Source organism: Carcharhinus amblyrhynchos, chromosome 6 (genome assembly GCF_965287045.1).
Source record: "Carcharhinus amblyrhynchos chromosome 6, sCarAmb.v2.hapA, whole genome shotgun sequence".
Classification (NCBI taxonomy): Eukaryota; Metazoa; Chordata; class Chondrichthyes; order Carcharhiniformes; family Carcharhinidae; genus Carcharhinus; species Carcharhinus amblyrhynchos.
This window is the reverse complement of record NC_137329.1, coordinates 49,171,556-49,190,209: the sequence shown is the minus strand read 5'-3', so window position 1 is coordinate 49,190,209 and position 18,654 is coordinate 49,171,556. Positions and strand designations below refer to the sequence as shown.

At 41.1% G+C, this 18,654-nt stretch overlaps 1 protein-coding gene across 1 annotated transcript in view; it reads right to left on the bottom strand.

Annotated features, from left to right (window-relative positions):
* Window positions 1-18,654, bottom strand: part of ptpn5 (protein tyrosine phosphatase non-receptor type 5) — a 124,006-nt gene that overhangs the window by 77,665 nt on the left and 27,687 nt on the right. The window contains exon 2 of the mRNA XM_080190431.1: window positions 14,111-14,308. Coding sequence (XP_080046557.1) covers window positions 14,111-14,275 — 165 coding nt within the window. The 5' untranslated portion in view covers window positions 14,276-14,308. The remainder of the gene's footprint in view (window positions 1-14,110; window positions 14,309-18,654) is intronic.

The window sequence follows — 18,654 nt, the reverse complement described above, 5'->3', positions numbered from 1 at the left end:
GGTATCAGATTGGTATTAAATATACCCGATGTGGAAAAAGGAAAAATGTCTCACAGGTAGAGCAGAGGTTTGGACATATTTTTCTAGGTAAAGAGAGCTTCACTGTATCTCATCAATCACAATGAACAACATGGGGCAGGAACAACATGAATTAGATCCAGATGTAGGAACTTTCTATACTTCTCCATTAAGCATTTCTAAGACCAGTGGAGCACTAGTTAGATCAGTTTGAAAGGACATAAATCCACATCTAATATGTATTATTATGAGGCTGTGCCTCTTTATTTTTGAAAATGTGATTTTTCAACTTTCAACTGACTGAAAGTTTTGCAATTTGAACGGAGACAGAGCAAAAATGCAAGTCCACATTCTAAGGTGAAGGTGCGATAGCAACAAAGCATCCAAAGGAACATGAAGAGAGAAATTTCCTGTAGTCCAGAAATTCATCAAAACTTGTAATTAAGGAAGAGACATTAAAAATGCAAAGCACTGGATACTGAAACAATGGCTACCACAGATAGTCCCACCCAAAACATCTTGCAGGTACACAACGCGTGAAGTATTTCAAAACAAGACTCAGCAATGACAGCGAGATTGCATGTGACAGTCAGTCTCCAGAAAGGAGGAAATCAGCAGAGGAAAAAGTGAGGACTTCTCATTCTCTCCCTCTCACACTTCAGTAATAAGCATGTTGCTAACTCTACCAAAAACCTACTAGTGAACCAAGATGTCATAATAATATGTTGTCTTCTATATCTGACAGCATTCAAGAAATCAGCTAACCTAAATCAGCCACAACATTTAAGATCTATGCTTTAAGGACAGCTGAAGGATACTTAACTATAATCTTTTACCATTTTTTATTGGGCTCTAACTCACATTATTGCTTGTACTTGTGTGTTGCATTTCTTTTCTTTTTCTCTGATTAAATGGTTAATAAATTTGCTCTATTTTGCTCAAGAAAACATTGTTTGACTTCCACTTTATTGCTTACAATTTAAATTGTTATATACATTCTGATATAGTAAAGACCTGAAAGGGTTAAAAATCACACAAGTTTACAAATCACATAAGATGCAAGCTGAACCTCAATCACATAGGGAAAGCTATGTGCAAATGACAGGTTTTGACTAAATTAAGCCTAGATAAGGCTCAAGGATGATCTAATCGAATAACGATCTAATAAAGATGTGCAGGTTAGGTTGATTGGCTGTGCTAAGAAATTGCCCCTTAGTGTCCAGGGATGTGTAAATTAGAGGGATTAGTGGGTATAATATGTAGGGATATGGGGGTAGGGCCTGGATGGGATGGTGTTCGGTGCAGACTCGATGGGCCAAAGGGCCTCTTTCTGCACTGTAAGGTTCTATGGTTCTAACGGACAGCTGCAGTTCATGTCTGCCCATGAGAACAAGGAACAATGGAAAGGGAGGTTGAGATACCATTGGTCAGAGATATAGCTATCATTTCTTGATGATATATGCACAAGGTTTAATTGGACATGTAACCATAACTATGATTGGCTAGAGATAACTCCTATTCTTTTGTTGGTATACTGTTGTGAAGTTGAGTTTGTAAGGATATAAAGAATACTTGTAAAGATGTAAAAGAATTGTAAAAACTGCTAGAAGGGAAAACAGTGCATGGTCCATTTAAAAGCTGGTTTGATGCTCAATGCTGAGATGTTTAAAATGCAGAGACACATAGGGTACAAAGATCGCAACATTTGTTGTAGAGACCAAAACATCAGGGTTGTCTAGATAACAAACTTTGCAGGTTTTTTTGCATTCTGATAGCATATGAGTTTAAAGAATACACTCAGCTAACAGGAAGCTATCAAATTTGAATATGCTGTTGTTGTCAACCTCAGACCAGTCCAAGTACAAGGAATGGATAGGTCATCAGGATGATAAACAGGAACTCAACTGCCTGACGAGTTCAGTTGAGTTCAACTGAGAGTCAGCCAGAACTTAGAACTGTTCTCCACCTTGCCAGCTAAAGAACTATCTCTGAAGAGAATTCTCCATCTCTCTAACACTAGGATAGCAAATCAGAAAGACCCTGCAGACAGAGAAATCACCAGAAAAATCTCCAAAAGCTTCCAAAAGCCATCAGACCTGTTGTATATGTTTTTTGAGAATGACTAGCATTCTGTTTTTACTGTTTTGGTACTGAATGGTCCTTGTATTTATTTGAGCAGCATTTCAGTCAAACTTTTCTTTAATTAATATGTTACTTAAGTTACAGTTCTGGTTGGTTAAATAAAATAACTTGTTAACTGTTCACTGAAAGCAAGTGTCAGATCTTTATATTAATGAACCTCTAAACATTAATGTAGAACAGTTAACACCTTCCCAAACACTTCTACCAGATTAGAAAATGAGGTAAAGAGGATTAACCTCTACATCGTAACAATATGCTAATTACTTGTAAACGATGCTGAGACTTTAATTACCTTTGTATTTCTGAATTTTTCTCTCTGAATGCTCTGAATAGACATTTAGGGCCCTGTAGCTAGCTATAATAAAGTTAACCTTGAAACCACTTTGTTACTTTGTTTGGCCACTTGAGGAGAATGATAGTTTTTAAATACAACTAGAAAACCATCATAACAGCTCCTAACAGATTTGGCAATAGGATGAGATTTCACTCAGGCCGGCTGTGGATAGCAGTGTGTATGAATCATCTGATTAATACTCTGAGCTGAGCTATTGTACACCCAACAAAAGTAGCTGATTTAATGAGTGAAATCAGAACACAAAGTAGAACAAACAAAGGAATGAAAACACGAGGGACCCCGAAGGTTATAAAAAACAGTGTGATCACGCGGTGGTCAACCAGACCACAAATGCCAAAAAGGTGGCAGCCAAAAAGGCAGAAGTTGAATTTATTACTGAACAGGGAGGTGATGTAATAAAAATATTTGAAACATTTTCTTTAAAAACAAATCTGTGAGAGCCAAGCTCCCTCTTAAATCAGGTACCAATTACTAAATGTCTAGAGGAAGGGTTGAAGTACTGTAAGACCAGTAAGATATAGGTGCAGAATTAGGCCACTTGACCCATCGAGTTGCTCCATCATTCAATCATGACTGATTTTTTTCTCATCCCCATTCTCCTGCCTTTTCCCCATAACCTCGACCCCCTTATTAATCAAGAATCTATCTCTGTCTTAAAAACACTTAATGACCTGGCCTCCGCAGTCTTCTGTGGCAAAGAGTTCCACGATTCACCACTCCCTGGCCGAAGAAATTCCTCCTCATCTCTGTTTTAAAGGATCGTCCCATTAGCCTGAAGTTGTGCCCTTTGATTCTAGTTTTTCCTACTAGTGGAAGCATCCTCTCCACGTCCATTCTATCCAGGTCTCGCAGTATGCTGTAAATTTCAGAAGATCCCCCTCATCCTTCTAAACTCCAACGAGTGCAGACCCAGAATCCTCAACTCTTCCTCATATGACAAGCTCTTTATTCCAGAGATCATTCATGTGAACCTCCTCTGGACCTTTTCCAAGGCCAGCACATCCTGCCTTAGATACGGGCTCAAAACTGTTCACAATAATCCAAGTGGGGTCTGACCAGAGCCTTATACAATCTCAAAAGTACATCCTTGCTGTTATATCCTAGCCCTCATGACAGGAATGCTAACATTGTATTTGCCTTCCTAACTGCCGATTAAACCTGTACGTTAATATTAAGAGAATCTTGAACAATGACTCCCAAATCCCTTTGTGTTTCTGATTTCCTAAGTATTTTCCCCTTTAGAAAATAGTCTATGCCTCCATTCCTCCTTTCAAAGTGCATAACCTCACACTTTTCCACGTTGTATTCCATCTGCCACTTCTTTGCCCACTCTCCTAACTTGTCCAAGTCCTTCTGCAGCCCCCCTCCTTCCTCAATACTACCTGTTCCTCTACATATCTTTGTATCATCTGCAAACTTAGCAACAGTGCCTTCAGTTCCTTCCTCCAAATCGTTAATGTATATTGTTAAAAGTTGTGGTCCCAACACTGACTCCTGAGTCACACCACTAGTCACCGGCTACCATCCTGAGAAAAACCCCTTTATCCCCACTCTCTGCCTTCTGCCAGTCAGCCAATCTTCTATCCATGTCAGGATCTTATCCTTAACACCATGGACACTTAATTTATTTAACAGTCTGCTATGTGGCACCTTGTCAAAGGCCTTCTGGAAATCTAAGTAAATCACGTCCACTAGTCGTTCTTTATCTAACCTCCTTGTTACCTCCTCAAAGAACTCTAACAGATTCATCAAACATGACCTCCGATTGACAAAGCCGTGCTGACTCAGTCCTACTTTATCACGCACTTCCAAGTACTCTGCAATCTCATCTTTAATAATGGACTGTAAAATCTACTCAATGACCTAAGTCAGGCTAACTGGCCTATAATTTCCCATTTGCTGCCTCCTTCCCTTCTTAACCAGCGGTGTTACATTAGCTACTTTCCAGTCCTCTGGTACCCTCCCTGCCTCCAGTGATTCCTGAAAGATCACTACCAATAAATCCACAATTTCCTCAGCTATTCTTTTAGAACTCTGGGCTGTACTCCATCCGGTCCAGGTGATTTATCCCCCTTCAGACCTTTCAGTTTCCCCAGAACTTTCTCCTCAGTGATGGCCACTAGACTCATCTGTTACCCCTAATTCTCCTGGAGCTCTGGCATCCCACTGGTGTCTTCCACCATGAAGACTGATGCAAAGTAATTACTCAATTCCTCTGCCATTGCTTTGTTTCCTATTATTACTTCTCTGGCCTCATTTTCCAGTGGCCCAATGGCTATTTTTGCCTTTGTCTTACCTTTTATATATTGAAAAAAACCTCTCCCTAGGTTCTTTTATATTACCAGCTAGCTTACACTCATATTTCATCTTCTCCTCCCTTATTGCTTTTTTAGTTGTCCTCTGCTTACTTTTAAAGGCTTCCCAATCCTCTGGCTTCCCACTAATCCTTGCCACTTTGTATGCTTTTTCTTTTACTTTTATGCTGTCCTTGACTTTCCTTGTAAGCCATGGATGCCTCGTCCTCCCCTAAGCATGTTTACTTTTCCTTGGGATGAATTTTTGTTGTGTCTTCCAAACGACTCTCAAAAACTTCTGCCATTGCTGTTCTACTATTTTGCTGCTAGGCTCCCTTTCCAATCAACTCCTCCCTCATGTCTTTGTAGTTACTTTTATTTAATTGTAATACTGTGACATCCAACTCCAGCTTCTCCCTCTCAAACTGCAGGGTAAATTGTGCCATATTGTGGTCACTGCTCCCTAAGGGTTCCTTCACCTTAGTTCCCTAATCAAGTCTGCCTCATTACGCATCACCAAATCCAGAATTGCCTGTAGCCATTAGGGTCTGTCACAAGTTGCTCCAAAAAACCATCTCTCAGATATTCCACTACCTACTCGATTTTCCTAGTCCACCTGCATATTGAAGTCCCCCATGATTATTGTAATATTGTCCTTTCTATATGCTTTTTCTATCTCCTGATTTATTTTCTGCCCCACATCCTGACCACTGTTGGGGGCCTGTTCATAATTCTTATCAGTCTTTTTACCTTTGCGATTCCTCAAGTTTACCCTCAGAGATTCTATGCTTTCTTATCCTGTATCACTTCTTGCTATCGATTTGCCCATCTGCCTATCCTTCCGATAGGACGCTATCCTTGGACATTTAGATCCCAGCCCTGATCCCCTTGCAGCCATGTCTCTGTGATGCCCACAACATCGTATCAGCCAATTTCAATGTGCACAACAGTCTCATTTACCTTGTTCTGTATACTGTGCACATTTAGGTGCAACACCCTCAGTCCTGCATTAATCTTCTTCTCTTAGTTGTCATCTTTTTTGCTCTGCCTGACCTTAGATTCTTGCCACTCTGTTTTCTATTACGTGGTCTGGAAACTTTACTAATCTCTCCTGAGCCCTCAGTTCCATTAACCTGCGCTTCTACCCTCTCTAATTTTGATTTTTGAATTCTCCATACAACTGAACCCCCTCCCACTAAAAAACAGAGGAAGAGTAATTGATGCAAGTTTCTTTTCATAGATTATGAACCTGGAGTCATATTTCAATGGCCATAAGCATGATTCCAGGATATTTTGAGAAACATGTGGAATTTTAAACCAAATACAAATTCACACGTAAGAGTGAGATAATTTTAATTGTAATGGTTGTTTGAAATTTGGGATACTTGATTCTAGGCAGTAACCTATTTTGATCGCTTGTTTTTTGTCTTAAATAGCATCATTTTCAAGGTAGCTTGCTAACCACACATTTTCCTAAGCCAGAATTGTCCTAAATTCAAAAAACAGTATTGTCGGCATGATACCCTCAAAAGCATATCGTTCATAGAGAAGAAAAGGAGAGAGTGCAGAATTTAGTGTTACAGTCATAGCTAGGATGCAGAGAAAGATCAACTTAATGCAAGTTAGGTCCATTCAAATGTCTAATAGCAACAGAGAAGAAGCTGTTCTTGAATCAACTAGTATATGTCCTCAGACTTTTGTATCTTTTTCCTTCTAAAGTTACACACGTGACCTGTAGCACACCCTTCCAAAGTTACACACATGATCTGTAGCACATCTTCTAATCGGCAGGACATGAATGCATAAAGGAAATCACAAATGCCCTGGTCAAGACAGTATACTATTATGTCCAATTTTGCATGAATGCCAAAAGCCAGACTGCCAGAGTGGTGGGATTTTCAGCGATATCTTACTTTATGCTAGTGCAGCATGCACTTGAGTACACACATGTGGCCTTGAAATCTCCTATGGTCTCTCTGGCAATATTCTGTGTGATTCATCATGTGAAAAGGATTTCACTCTTTTAAATGTTCAAAAGATTTTTAATCACAGAAAACAACTCTTATATGTTTGTGCTGAGTATCTAAGGGGTTCTCACAACTCTTATGTGTTGAACCATTCCTAGATGCCACAGATTTTTGAAATAAGTTAATGGTTACAAGGCTGGGTCTTTGGGGACAAGAGATACCCCAGATGGTGTAGCTGATGATGCCAGTTCTGCACCCACAGATTGCTGCTGAAGAGAAATATAGTGCTGTCCATGCTTCCACCAGGCCCATGATAGAGCAGACAATAGTTTTCATGAAGATAAGGTTCAGGTATTTGAACCACTTCAGCAAGGCTCTCCAATATTTACCCAGAGAAAGTCCCAGATCATTGTTGTCTGCTGATACGGTCAGATTCCAAGAAGCTTAAATTGCCCACACATTTCTGAACCAGTTGGTTTGATTGCCTTTTTTGGCTGGAAGGACCTGGCACCTTTTAGCTCATGTTATTTCTCTTCAAAGTTCCATGGATTTGGAGAACTTCATTAAATAGCAGTACTGATCATTTGCCCTAATATTGGTTTGACCATTTGAATGCGCGAAACAATGCAGAGCCCAAGTGATAAATGGCCACTATAGAATCTGAATAGCACTCCTTTCTTCCATGACCTGAGGCAGCTTTAACTAGAATAGTGCTTTTTTTTGGATTCATTTATGGGGTTGGGTGTCACAGGCTAGGCATTTATTGCCCATCTCGAATTGTCTTTGCAATTAGTAAGCTGCCTTCTTGCACCGCTGCAGTCCATGTGATGTAGATACATCCACGGTGGTGTTAGGCAGGGAATTCCCAGTGACAATTAAAGGATAGCGATATATTTCTAAGACAGAATGGTGTTTGGCTTGAGGGGTATTATATATTTAAAATTTATTCATTAGTCACAAGTAAGGTTTACATTAATGTTGCAATTAAGTTACTGTGAAATTCCCCTTTAAATTTAAATGGTTGATTGATAGAGGGGATATTGCAGGTAGTGGTGTTCCCATATATCGGCTACCCTTGTCCTTCTGGATGGTAGCAGTTGTTGGGTTTGGAAGGTGTCATCTGAGGAGTCTTGAGGAGTTCCTGCATGGCATATTGTAGATGGTACACACTGCTGCCACTATTATTCAATTGTGGAGATTTGTGGTTGAGGTGCCAATCAAATGGCCTGTTTTGTTTTGAATGGTGTGAAGCTTACTTGGGTATTATTGCATCAGAACTCATGTAGGCAAGTGGAGTATTCCAAACACTCCTGACTTGTGCCATGTGGATTGTGCACAGGCTTTTGGAAGTCAGGAGATAAGTTATTCACCCAATATTCCTAGCCTCTGACCTGTTCTTGTAACCACAGAACTTATATGTTTATGCCACTTTAGTTTCTGGCCAATTTTAACCCCATGTATGTTGATAATGGAGGATTCAGCGATGGTAATGCCAATGAATGTCAAGGGGCAATGGTTAGATTCTCTCTTGTTGGAAATAGTCGTTAGCTGGTACGTGTATTGTATGAATGCAATCTGCCACTTGTCAGCCTAAGCCTGGATATTGCCCAAGTCTTTCTGCATTTGAACCTGAACTCCTTCAGTATCCATTAAGTCATGAATGGTGCTGAACATTGTGCAATCAGCAGTGAACATCCCCACTTCTTAACTGATGATGGAAGGAAGGGTATTGATGAAGCAGCTGAAGATGGTTGAGTCCACCTTGAGGAATTTTTGCAGTGATGTCCCGGAACTGAGATGACTGACCTCCAACAACCACAACCATATTCCTTTGTACTACGTGTGAGTCTAATCAGTGGAGTGTTTCTCCCCCCATCCCCCTGATTCCTATTTTTCTCCAGTTTTGCTAGGGCTTTAAATACCATACTCAGTCAAATTCTGGGTGGGGAGGGGTGCATTCAATGAGAAGCCCCATTGACAACAGTGGGAACAGAAGATCCTGCCATGGACCAATAGCAGGCTGCCGCCCACAGCCATGAAACACACAGCTGGTTACATGGTATATTCCGGCCGTGTATGGCAGTCTGTAAGCAGTTGGATATCATGATTCACCAGGCATGATCTCCTGTCAGTCTGGCATCTGTCCCCAAAGAGGGGTTGAGGGCGTGAACATGAAGAACCAGATAGATGGGTGTATAGGGAGAAGCACTATCTATCCAATCGAGATTGCTGCTCAATGCAGAATGAGATAGGGTAATTGTGCCCCTGCTCCCTAATTGGCACTCATACATCATAAACTTATTACCCTTGGCATCTCCCACGGCAAGAAGTTTTGATGTTTCTTTGTCAGATAATTACTAAGGGTGCCTCACCAATGGATTGCTGAGGTGCAACCACTTGAGACCTGCAAACATCGAGACCCCTAAAATCCTCTTTCCTAGATGGCCTTAGCATTAGTGGAAGACCATGAACCACGTTACCAGCCAAGATAGAAATGGAACCTGTAGAGGCCCAATAGAATCATAGACTCATGTAATTTGTATAGTGCAGCAGGAGGCTATTCAGCCCATCAAATCTGCATCAACTCGCCTCCAGATCAACCCACTCAAGATCTATCCCCATATTTACCCTGCTAATTCTTTAAGCCTGCACACTAAGTGATACTTTATCATGGCCAATCCATTAACCTGCATGTCTTTGGACTGTGGGAGGAAACTGAGCACCTGGGGAAAACCCACACAGACATTTGGAGAATGTGGAAACTCCACACAGTCAGCCAAGCCTGGAATTGAATCCATGGCTCTGGTACTGTGAGACAACAGTACTAACCACTGATTAGGCATGCACCGTATTGAAAGCATCACAGACCTCAAGATGGTCCAACACAGAAGTCTGTTCCACAGTCTCTCTCCAAATTCACAAAAGGTCCTGTCATTCAATGAGTTCCAGATCAATGTGAGTGCAAGATTTTTATCCAAAGTCTTGTGAAAGCCTTGATAAGGAGGCTAGCAGGACAAACAACTCTCCATGTGAGCACCAAAAAAGCTCAATCAGATGTGCGCACACCTCTTAATCCTACATTCAAATCCCTTGTGCAGTCATTGAGTCATAGTTTTAGAGGTTTACAGCATGAAAACAGGCCCTTTGGCCCAACTTGTCCATGCCACTAATCCCAATTGCCTGCATTTGACCCATATCCCTCTATACCCATCTTACCCATGTAACTATCTAAATGCTTTTTAAAAGACAAAATTGTACTTGCCTCTACTACTACCACCTCTGGCAGCTTGTTCCAGACACTCACCACCCTCTGTGTGAAAAAATTGCCCCTCTAGACACTTTTGTAGCTCTTCCCTCTCACCTTAAACCTATGCCCTCTAGTTTTAGACTCCCCTACTCTTGGGAAAAGATATTGACTAACTAGCTGATCTGTGTCCCTCATTATTTTATAGACCTCTATAAAATCACCCCGCAGCCTCCTACGATCCAGAGAAAAAAGTCCCAGCCTATCCAGTCTCTCCTTATAACTCAATCCATCAAGTCCTGGTAGCATCCTGGTAAATCTTTTCTGCACTCTTTCTAGTTTAATAATGTCCTTTCTATAATAGGGTGACTAGAACTGTACACAGTATTCCAAGTGTGGCTTTACCAATATCTTGTACAACTTCAACAAGACATTCCTACTCCTGTATTCAGTGTTCTGACCGATGAAACCAAGCATGCCGAATGCCTTCTTCACCACTCTGTCCACCTGTGACTCCACTTTCAAAGAGCTATGAACATGTACCCCTAGATCTCTTTGTTCTCTAACTCCCCCCATCACCCTACCATTAACTGAATAAGTCCTGTCTTGGTTCAATCTACCAAAATGCATCACCTTTCATTAAAGGACAGCACAGTAGCGCATTGGTTAGCACTGCTGCTTCACAGCTCCAGGGACCTGGGTTCAATTCCCGGCTTGGGTCACTGTCTGTGTGGAGTTTGCACATTCTCTTCGTGTCTGAGTGGGTTTCCTCTGGGTGCTCCAGTTTCCTCCCACGGTCTAGAGATGTGCAGGTAGGTTGATTGGCCATGTTAAAGTTGCCCCACAGTATCCTGAGATGTGTAGGTTAGATGGATTAGTGGGTAAATATGTAGGGATATGGGGGTAGGGCTTGGGTGTGATTGTGGTCAGTGCAGACATGATGGGCAAAATGGCCTCTTTCTGCACTGTAGAATTTCTATGATTTATCTAAATTAAACTCCATCTGCCATTTGTCAGCCCACTGGCCCAACTGATCAGGATTCCGTTGGAGGTAACTTTCTTCACTGTCCACTATGCCACCAATCTTAGTGTCATCTGCAAACTTACTAACCATGCTTCCTATATTCTCATCCAAATCATTAATATAAATGACATATAACAGTGGCCCCAGCACTAATCCCTGAGGCACACCGCTGGTCACAGTCCTCCAGTTTGAAAAACAACTCTCTACAACCAATCTCTGGCTTCTGTCAAGAAGATCACTCAAGGCTAATATGGCCATTGCCATTTTACTTAATTGAGCTGCATGTCACCATTTCTTCCTCAAACAGTTAAGGTAGCCTCTGCTTTTCAAATCTTACGAGGACAATGTCCAACTACAGTTTCTCACCTCTGAGACGGTGTTCACAATTAACCTTGCTATCCAAATAGCTGAATTTAGTTCCCACAAGTAGTTGTACCATCCCCAACTGACATTGAGGCAACAGCTGTAGGGGATGTAATGATTTTGATGAACAAATTTTCCAAGGTCAGAACGTGGTGAGCTGCAAAAAAATGGCTGACATAGGGATGGCCAAACAGCAAACAGACAACTGAAGGCCAGTGCTTAATTTTACATGTGGGATTGTAGATAATGGTAATAATGTGGGAAAACTGAATCAATAGAAGTTATCCCTCATCAGATTCTGATGGAGCCAAAATTGTAGAGCCTCAGTTACCCATAGACATTGCAGCAATTATTAGCATGACGAAATCCATTAGAATTGCAAACAGTTGAATTGAATATATATTTTTACAAGGGTCCAAATGATATATAAATGTACACCAGTGTGCCTTTAATACTTCTTGATTTTTCTTACCCTATTGTTCTGCCTTGATGCAGCCCCAACATCCATATCTAAGGTGGAGGCAGCCTGCTAACTGCTGTTCTCTGTTGACTGTGATGACTTTGGTGGATCTTCTCGATTGGTCTCGGGCCTTGAGGGCCCTAGTCTGCTAAATGGCCCCTGTTTAGGTTCATGTGTACCTTCCTCGACCTGCCCTGTTGAAGATGGTTGATATGATGTGGAGATGCCGGCATTGAACTGGGGTAAACACAGTAAGAAGTCTCACAATGCCAGGTTAAAGTCCAACAGGTTTATTTGGTAGTAAATGCCACAAGCTTTCGGGTTTGCCCCTTCACCAGGTGAGTGGGAGTTCTGATCACAAACACAGCATATAAAGGCACACACGGTTTACAGACTACTGATTAGAATGTGAGTTTTTACAACTAATCAAGTCTTAAAGGTGCAGACAATGTGAGTGGAGATAGCATTAAGCATAGGTCAGAGATGTGTATTGTCATATGTCATGAAGGCCACCTTGGTTGCTGAGCAGAAACTGATAGCCAAGTTCTGCACACATGAGTACAGCCTCAACCGGAATCTTGGGTTCATGTCACACTATTTGTAACTCCCATGACTTGCCTGGGCTTGCACCATCTCACTTACTGTCCTGTCTGGAGACAATACACATGTCTAACCTGTGCTTAATGCTATCTCCACTCACATTGCTTGCACCTTTAAGACTTGATTAGCTGTAAAGGCTCGCATTCTAATCAGTATTCTGTAAACTGTGTGTGCCTTTATATGCTCTGTTTGTGATCAGAACTCCCACTCACCTGACAAAGGGGCAAACCTCTAAAGCTAGTGGCATTTACTATCAGATAAACCTGTTGGACTTTAACCTGGTGTTATGAGACTTCTTACTGAAGATGGTTGAGCCATTGGCCAAGGGGAGGTGGAGTAGCAGGGCACCCTGGGGAGTGTTCTGAGACAATTCCTTTGAGGTGCCTGGATAGTGCGCCTGCATCCTGTGGGTGGTTGATTGAATCTCACTGATTCTCTTAAGTACCCCATTCCCCTCTTCTAGCCACTACTGCACTGCACCCTGTGTGGTGCGATGGAGTGCAGGTCCAGGCACACATCAGCAGAATTTGCTTGTTCTATTGTTCCTGGGTCTCAAAGGTGGGCACTACTCTTTTCATGGAGGTAGCCAAGCATTTGCATGCTTGAGCCATGCCAGCAAAAAAAATGTGCATGGACTCCTCCAGCCTTCAGTCCAGTCTATGGCCAACATCTGGCAACTCTGCCTGTTGTTCTCCTGCCTGTTTCTGCAATGCCAACAGGAGAGAGAGAGAGAGTGAAATAAATCAACATTCATTCTAACATTGATTTAATTGTATTATATCAGTCTTGAAAGCAATAGCATTCAATTGGTCTCATAATCTCTGGACTAAGATATGATCGAGAAGCAAGCGCCAGAGTAAACCGAAAGTAGAAACTGGCAGTCCGTAATCATCTAGTAACAGGAGTGCAGATCAACACTGCAGCTGTCAGCTTCCTTTGCTTTTCCAGCACTTTTTATTAGCCCCTTTTTCTGAAATCTGCAAATCATGTACAATATCATATTCATAGCAACTGATTACTGCCTTATTCCAGATGATTATAGAGCTGGTCTGCCTTTATTCTCAGCTTTCCCTTCCTTATTAGTTATTACACCATTATTTCTGCCTTATTGCCTGTAACTCTGCAGCTTTTGCTATCTTAATGATGTCAGAGCTATTGCTGCCTTGCTACCGGTGATTACAGTAATCTCACTGCTATTTCTGCTAACAATTCCAATATTTACTAAAATTTTCAAACATCATTCCCAATATATACATATACACACATCATTCCCATGTCTATTGAACTATTCCTGTGGTAATAGCATTATTTCCCTTTGTTTATTGTTATTCTTATCAAATAATGAGAGCAACGTTCTGGCCTTAAAGTTGCTTGTATCTAATTGGTTTTCATATAGGTCGCCAGGCAACAACAGCATACTGGGGACTGTACTCCATATGAAAGTGAAAGCTTTCAATTGAATGTGGCCAGTATCAACTCTGAACTAGATATAAATCCTCGCCTTTGCATAGTGGACTGTATAATGAGTATGTTATTAAGACTATATAATTTATGCCAACCAAAAAACAGCAGTGCTACTTTGACGATGGTATCATGTGTCATGACAAAAAATCTTTGATTTGCATTTCTACCCAAAGACTTACCAGGATCTGGGTCAGGACACAGAAGAGAACACTGTAGCTTGCTCTCAGACAGACTCGTTTCATCCAGCCCCATCGATTCTCCTGGCTAAGCTGCAAAGAATTCTGGGATTTTTCTGGATTGGCCTCCTCTTCCCCCTGGGGACTGCATTGAGTCAGTACCCCCATTATTCCGCTCTCCTACCAGTGCCTCAAAATGATCTGCAAAAAAAGAAACAAGAGCAGGATAAAAGAGTGTTAAATCAGGGTATGTCCAGAGTGACCATCCAATCTTCAGACTAGATGTAATGGTTAATTCTTTATGGTTGTTCGTGATGTCTCAATCCCAAGTTGCAAAAGCAGGGCCGCATTGAACTGTGATGGTTTATTCATTATGTGTTGCTGCTGCTTCTTTTGGAGAAAAAAAAGCTAACCCACACATGAGTGGGAGGACGAATCACTGTACGCAGTTGAGGAGTAATGGAAAATTTTGCACAAAGATAAAGGCAGGCAGCCAATGACAGGCAGAATTGACAGTGATTGCAGAGAAAGAGATGGGAAAGAGAAAGAGCAAGAGAAACAGAGACCAGGAGAGAGAGCAAAACAGAAACAGATGTTAACAGATCGACTCAGGGAAAGCAAGAACTGTACAAATGCAGAGAATCAAGAAAATAAAAAAACAAAACTAGAGGAAAGGGGAACAGAGAAAAGAAAGAAAAGGAGAGAACCATAGAGATCAAGAGCAAAGGATGGAAATATAATCATAAGCTTGGACTTTATTGACAGTGAAAATTTAGAATTAACTGGGTGATGTGAGTATGTTCAATGATGCATTTGCATTGTCATTTACTCAAAACATTTGGATTTGTATATATTATTTATTCTATACAAGACTTTATAACAGATTGAAGAAGTATTCAGACAAGGATTCACAATTAATGTTAATTTAAAGAGCTCCAACAGCAATTTAAATGTCAGCATTTTCACTTGCAACACAACGGGAAGTAGTGTCTGGATCACATATTGCCAGATTGACTGAGCTCATATGATACAAAGTGAAGGAAAGATGTATACTCTTCACAGAAAAGATTTATACAGCAAGCCTCACAGCAGCTGGATAATAATGGTGAACAACTCACAAGTGACAAATCTTAAAGGGACTTCAACAGCAAATCCTCCATCATAGTTTTCCTGCATGATGAATGGTCATTTACTAACACTCAGGAGAAACATTTGTATTTCCCTGCAAGATCCCTTAAAACTTGCAGCATCTCAAAACTACTTCTCTTCACGTTCTTCTCAAGATGGTACTTAGTAAAACAGAGTGGGCCCTAATTGCAGAAAGGTCCATGAACTCCAATTAATTCCTTTCAGGAGATTATTATTCTTATGATTTGCCATGATGGCATTGACAGAGTATGATAAGGGTGAATCTAAGCTCAGGGTTATGATTAATCCTCTTTTCACATTTTTCCTCCAACTTACTCACTTTTGGTATATACCACAAAACCACCATATACAATATATTGCAAGACTCTTGCTGACAGAGTGAACTATAATCATATTTAAAATGCAATGTTGAGTGGTGAGAAAGTCAATGAGCTAAAGAGCTCTCAATTCTCTGGTCCTTGCAAGAAAAATTCTAGCAGTGTCATCATCTTTACCAGCAGAAATTTTGAGACAGAGAGGGACCAACAGAAAGAAAAAAACCATGGAAACCAAAGACCAGTAGACAAATGAGATAGAATGAGAGACAATGAAAAATAAGAAATAGGAGCAGAATTTGGCCTTACTGACGCTCAAGCTTGCTTTGCCAGTCAATAAATTCATTGTTGATCTTCAACTTTAACTCAACTTCCTTGCCACACCAAATAGCTCTTGATTTCCTTGTAGCCCACAAATCAAGCATTCTCAGCCTTCAATATATCTCAATGGCTCTGCATTCACAGAAAATCCTAAAGTTTCACAACTCTCTGAATGAAGATTTCCTCTGATAGCAGTCGTAAATGACCAAGACTTTTTTAAATTCTGAAACTATGCTCCCTATTTATACGTTCTCCAACTAGAGAAAATAACCCTACTCTCTTAAACCCTCGCAGAATCTTTTATGTTTCCATGAAATTGCCTCCATTCTGTTAAACTTAACAATTACAACAAATATAGATGTACATATAACCTTTATCATAATGAAACATTCACAAGGTGATTCGCAGAAGCATTACATGATGTTAGAAGCATTACATCATATTACACTAAGCCATATAAGGAGACATTAAATCAGATGACCTGAAGCTTGGTAAAAGGGATAGGCTTTAATAAGTGTTTTAAAGGAAGAAAGCAAGATGAGAGATGGAGAGATGTCGGGAAAGAATTCCAGAGCTCCGGCTTGGACAACTGAAGACATGACCACCAGTAGTGGAGCAATTAAGATAGGGAATGCGCATGAAGCCAAAATTGGAGAAGCACAGATATATTGGAATGTTGTGGAGTTAGAAGCGATGACAGAGATAGGGAGGGGCATGGAGGGATTTGAAAGCAGTGGTGAGAATTTTAAAATTAAGATGTTGTTTGACTAGGAGTCACTGTAGATCAGCAAGCATAAGGTGTTAGGGTAACTGTTGAGTTAGGCAAGTTAAGATGCAGGTATTCCAATCAATCTCTCCGAATTGGTAAACTTTTTTATCCCAGGAATCAACCTAATGAAACTTGCTTGCTCTCCCACAAGACAAGTGCATCATTCCTTGGGTAAGGGGACCAAAGTGATGCACAGTGCTCCAAATGTGGTCTCACCGAAACCCTTGCCAATTCCCAAAAGTCCTTCCTACTTTTGTACTTTAACCCTTATGTAATAAAAGCGAACATACCATTTGTCTTCCTAATTACTTGCTGTACTCCTCCCTCCCTCGTAAGGTCAGAAATGGCGATGTTCGCCAATGATTGTACAATGTTCAGTAGCATTCACAACTCCTCAGATACTGAAGCAATAAGACCTGGACAGTATCCAGGCTTGGGCTGACAAATGGCAAGTAACATTCACGCCACACAAATGCCAGGCAATGACTCTCACCAATAAGAGATACTCTAACCAGCCCCCCCTTGACATTCAGTGGTGATACCACCACTGAATTCCCCACTGTCTACATTTTTGGGGTTACCATTGATCAGAAAGTCAACTGGAATCACCACAAACTACAAGAGCAGGTCAGAGGCTAGGAATACTGCGGCAAGTAACGCACCTCCTGATTCCCCAAAGCATGTCCACCATCTAGCAGGCACAAGTCAGGAGTGTGATGGAATACTCTCTGCTTGCCTGGATGGGTGCATCTCCAACAACACACAAAGCTTGACACCATCCAAGACAAAGCAGTCCACTTGATTGGCACCACATCCACAACACCTACTCCCTCTACCACTGACGCTCAGTAGCAACAGTTGAACTATCTAAAAGATGCACTGCAGTAATTCACCAAAGATCCTTAGACAACACCTTCCAAACACATGACGCCTTCTGTCTTGAAGGACAAGGGCAGAAGATACATGGAAACACCACCACCTGCAAGTTCCCCTCCAAGATACTCACTATATTAATTTGGAAGTATATTGCTATTCCTTCACTGTCTCTGGGTCAAAATCTTAGAGTTCTGTCCTTAATGGCATTGTGGGTCAACCCACAACACGTAGACTGCAATGATTCAAAAAGGCAGCTCACCACCAGCTTCTCAAGGGCAACTAGGGATGGGTAATAAATGCTGGCCAGCCAGCACTGCCCATGTCCCACAAATGAATGAATGAATGAATAAAGAACCCATATGTTAACTTTATGTTTTGGACACAAGTACATCCAAATTCATTTGAACACTAACATTTAAAAATTTCTACCAGAGCACATATTTAAGGCTTTGGCTAAACATGCAGGGCGAATGCAAGGTGAAATGTTTTTATGTAAGAATTGGTAATTACCTGGAACATTCTGCCCGTGAGGGTGGTGGTGGTGAAAATAGTCAATGATTTCAAAAGGAAATTGAATTTGCACTTGAAAATAAACCTGCAGGGTTACAAGGATCAAGTTGGGAATGGATTGCTCTGTGGAGAACCAGCGAGGGCTTGATGGACTGAATGTCTGCCTATTGTGTTGTAAATAACTTTGACTGTCACCATGTATGAAATTTTTATTTTTCTATTCTTGCTGGCAAAGTAAATAAACTCATATTAGCTACCTTACACTTAACATGTCTGTGCAGGTCCTTTGGACCAGATTCACACAATGGAGGCAGGTAACTTAAGCTGTGAAATTTCCCAGCTCAACACACCCACTCAGGGAAAAGTATCCCAAATAGCATGATTTTTATTTCAGAAAGGAGATGGTAGTGGTGCAGGTGCAGGATAGAGGCATGTCCACCACTTCCAGATGTAGCTATCTGTTTAAAACACCTGCTTTGGTTCTCTGGGACTTTGTTACAGTTGCTTTTGTTAAATATTAAAGCCCCTGGCCTTCATCTTTCACGCCGTCCCACTCACCACACCCATCCATTCCTAATGACCCCTAATACCCTCCCTACCAAACCATC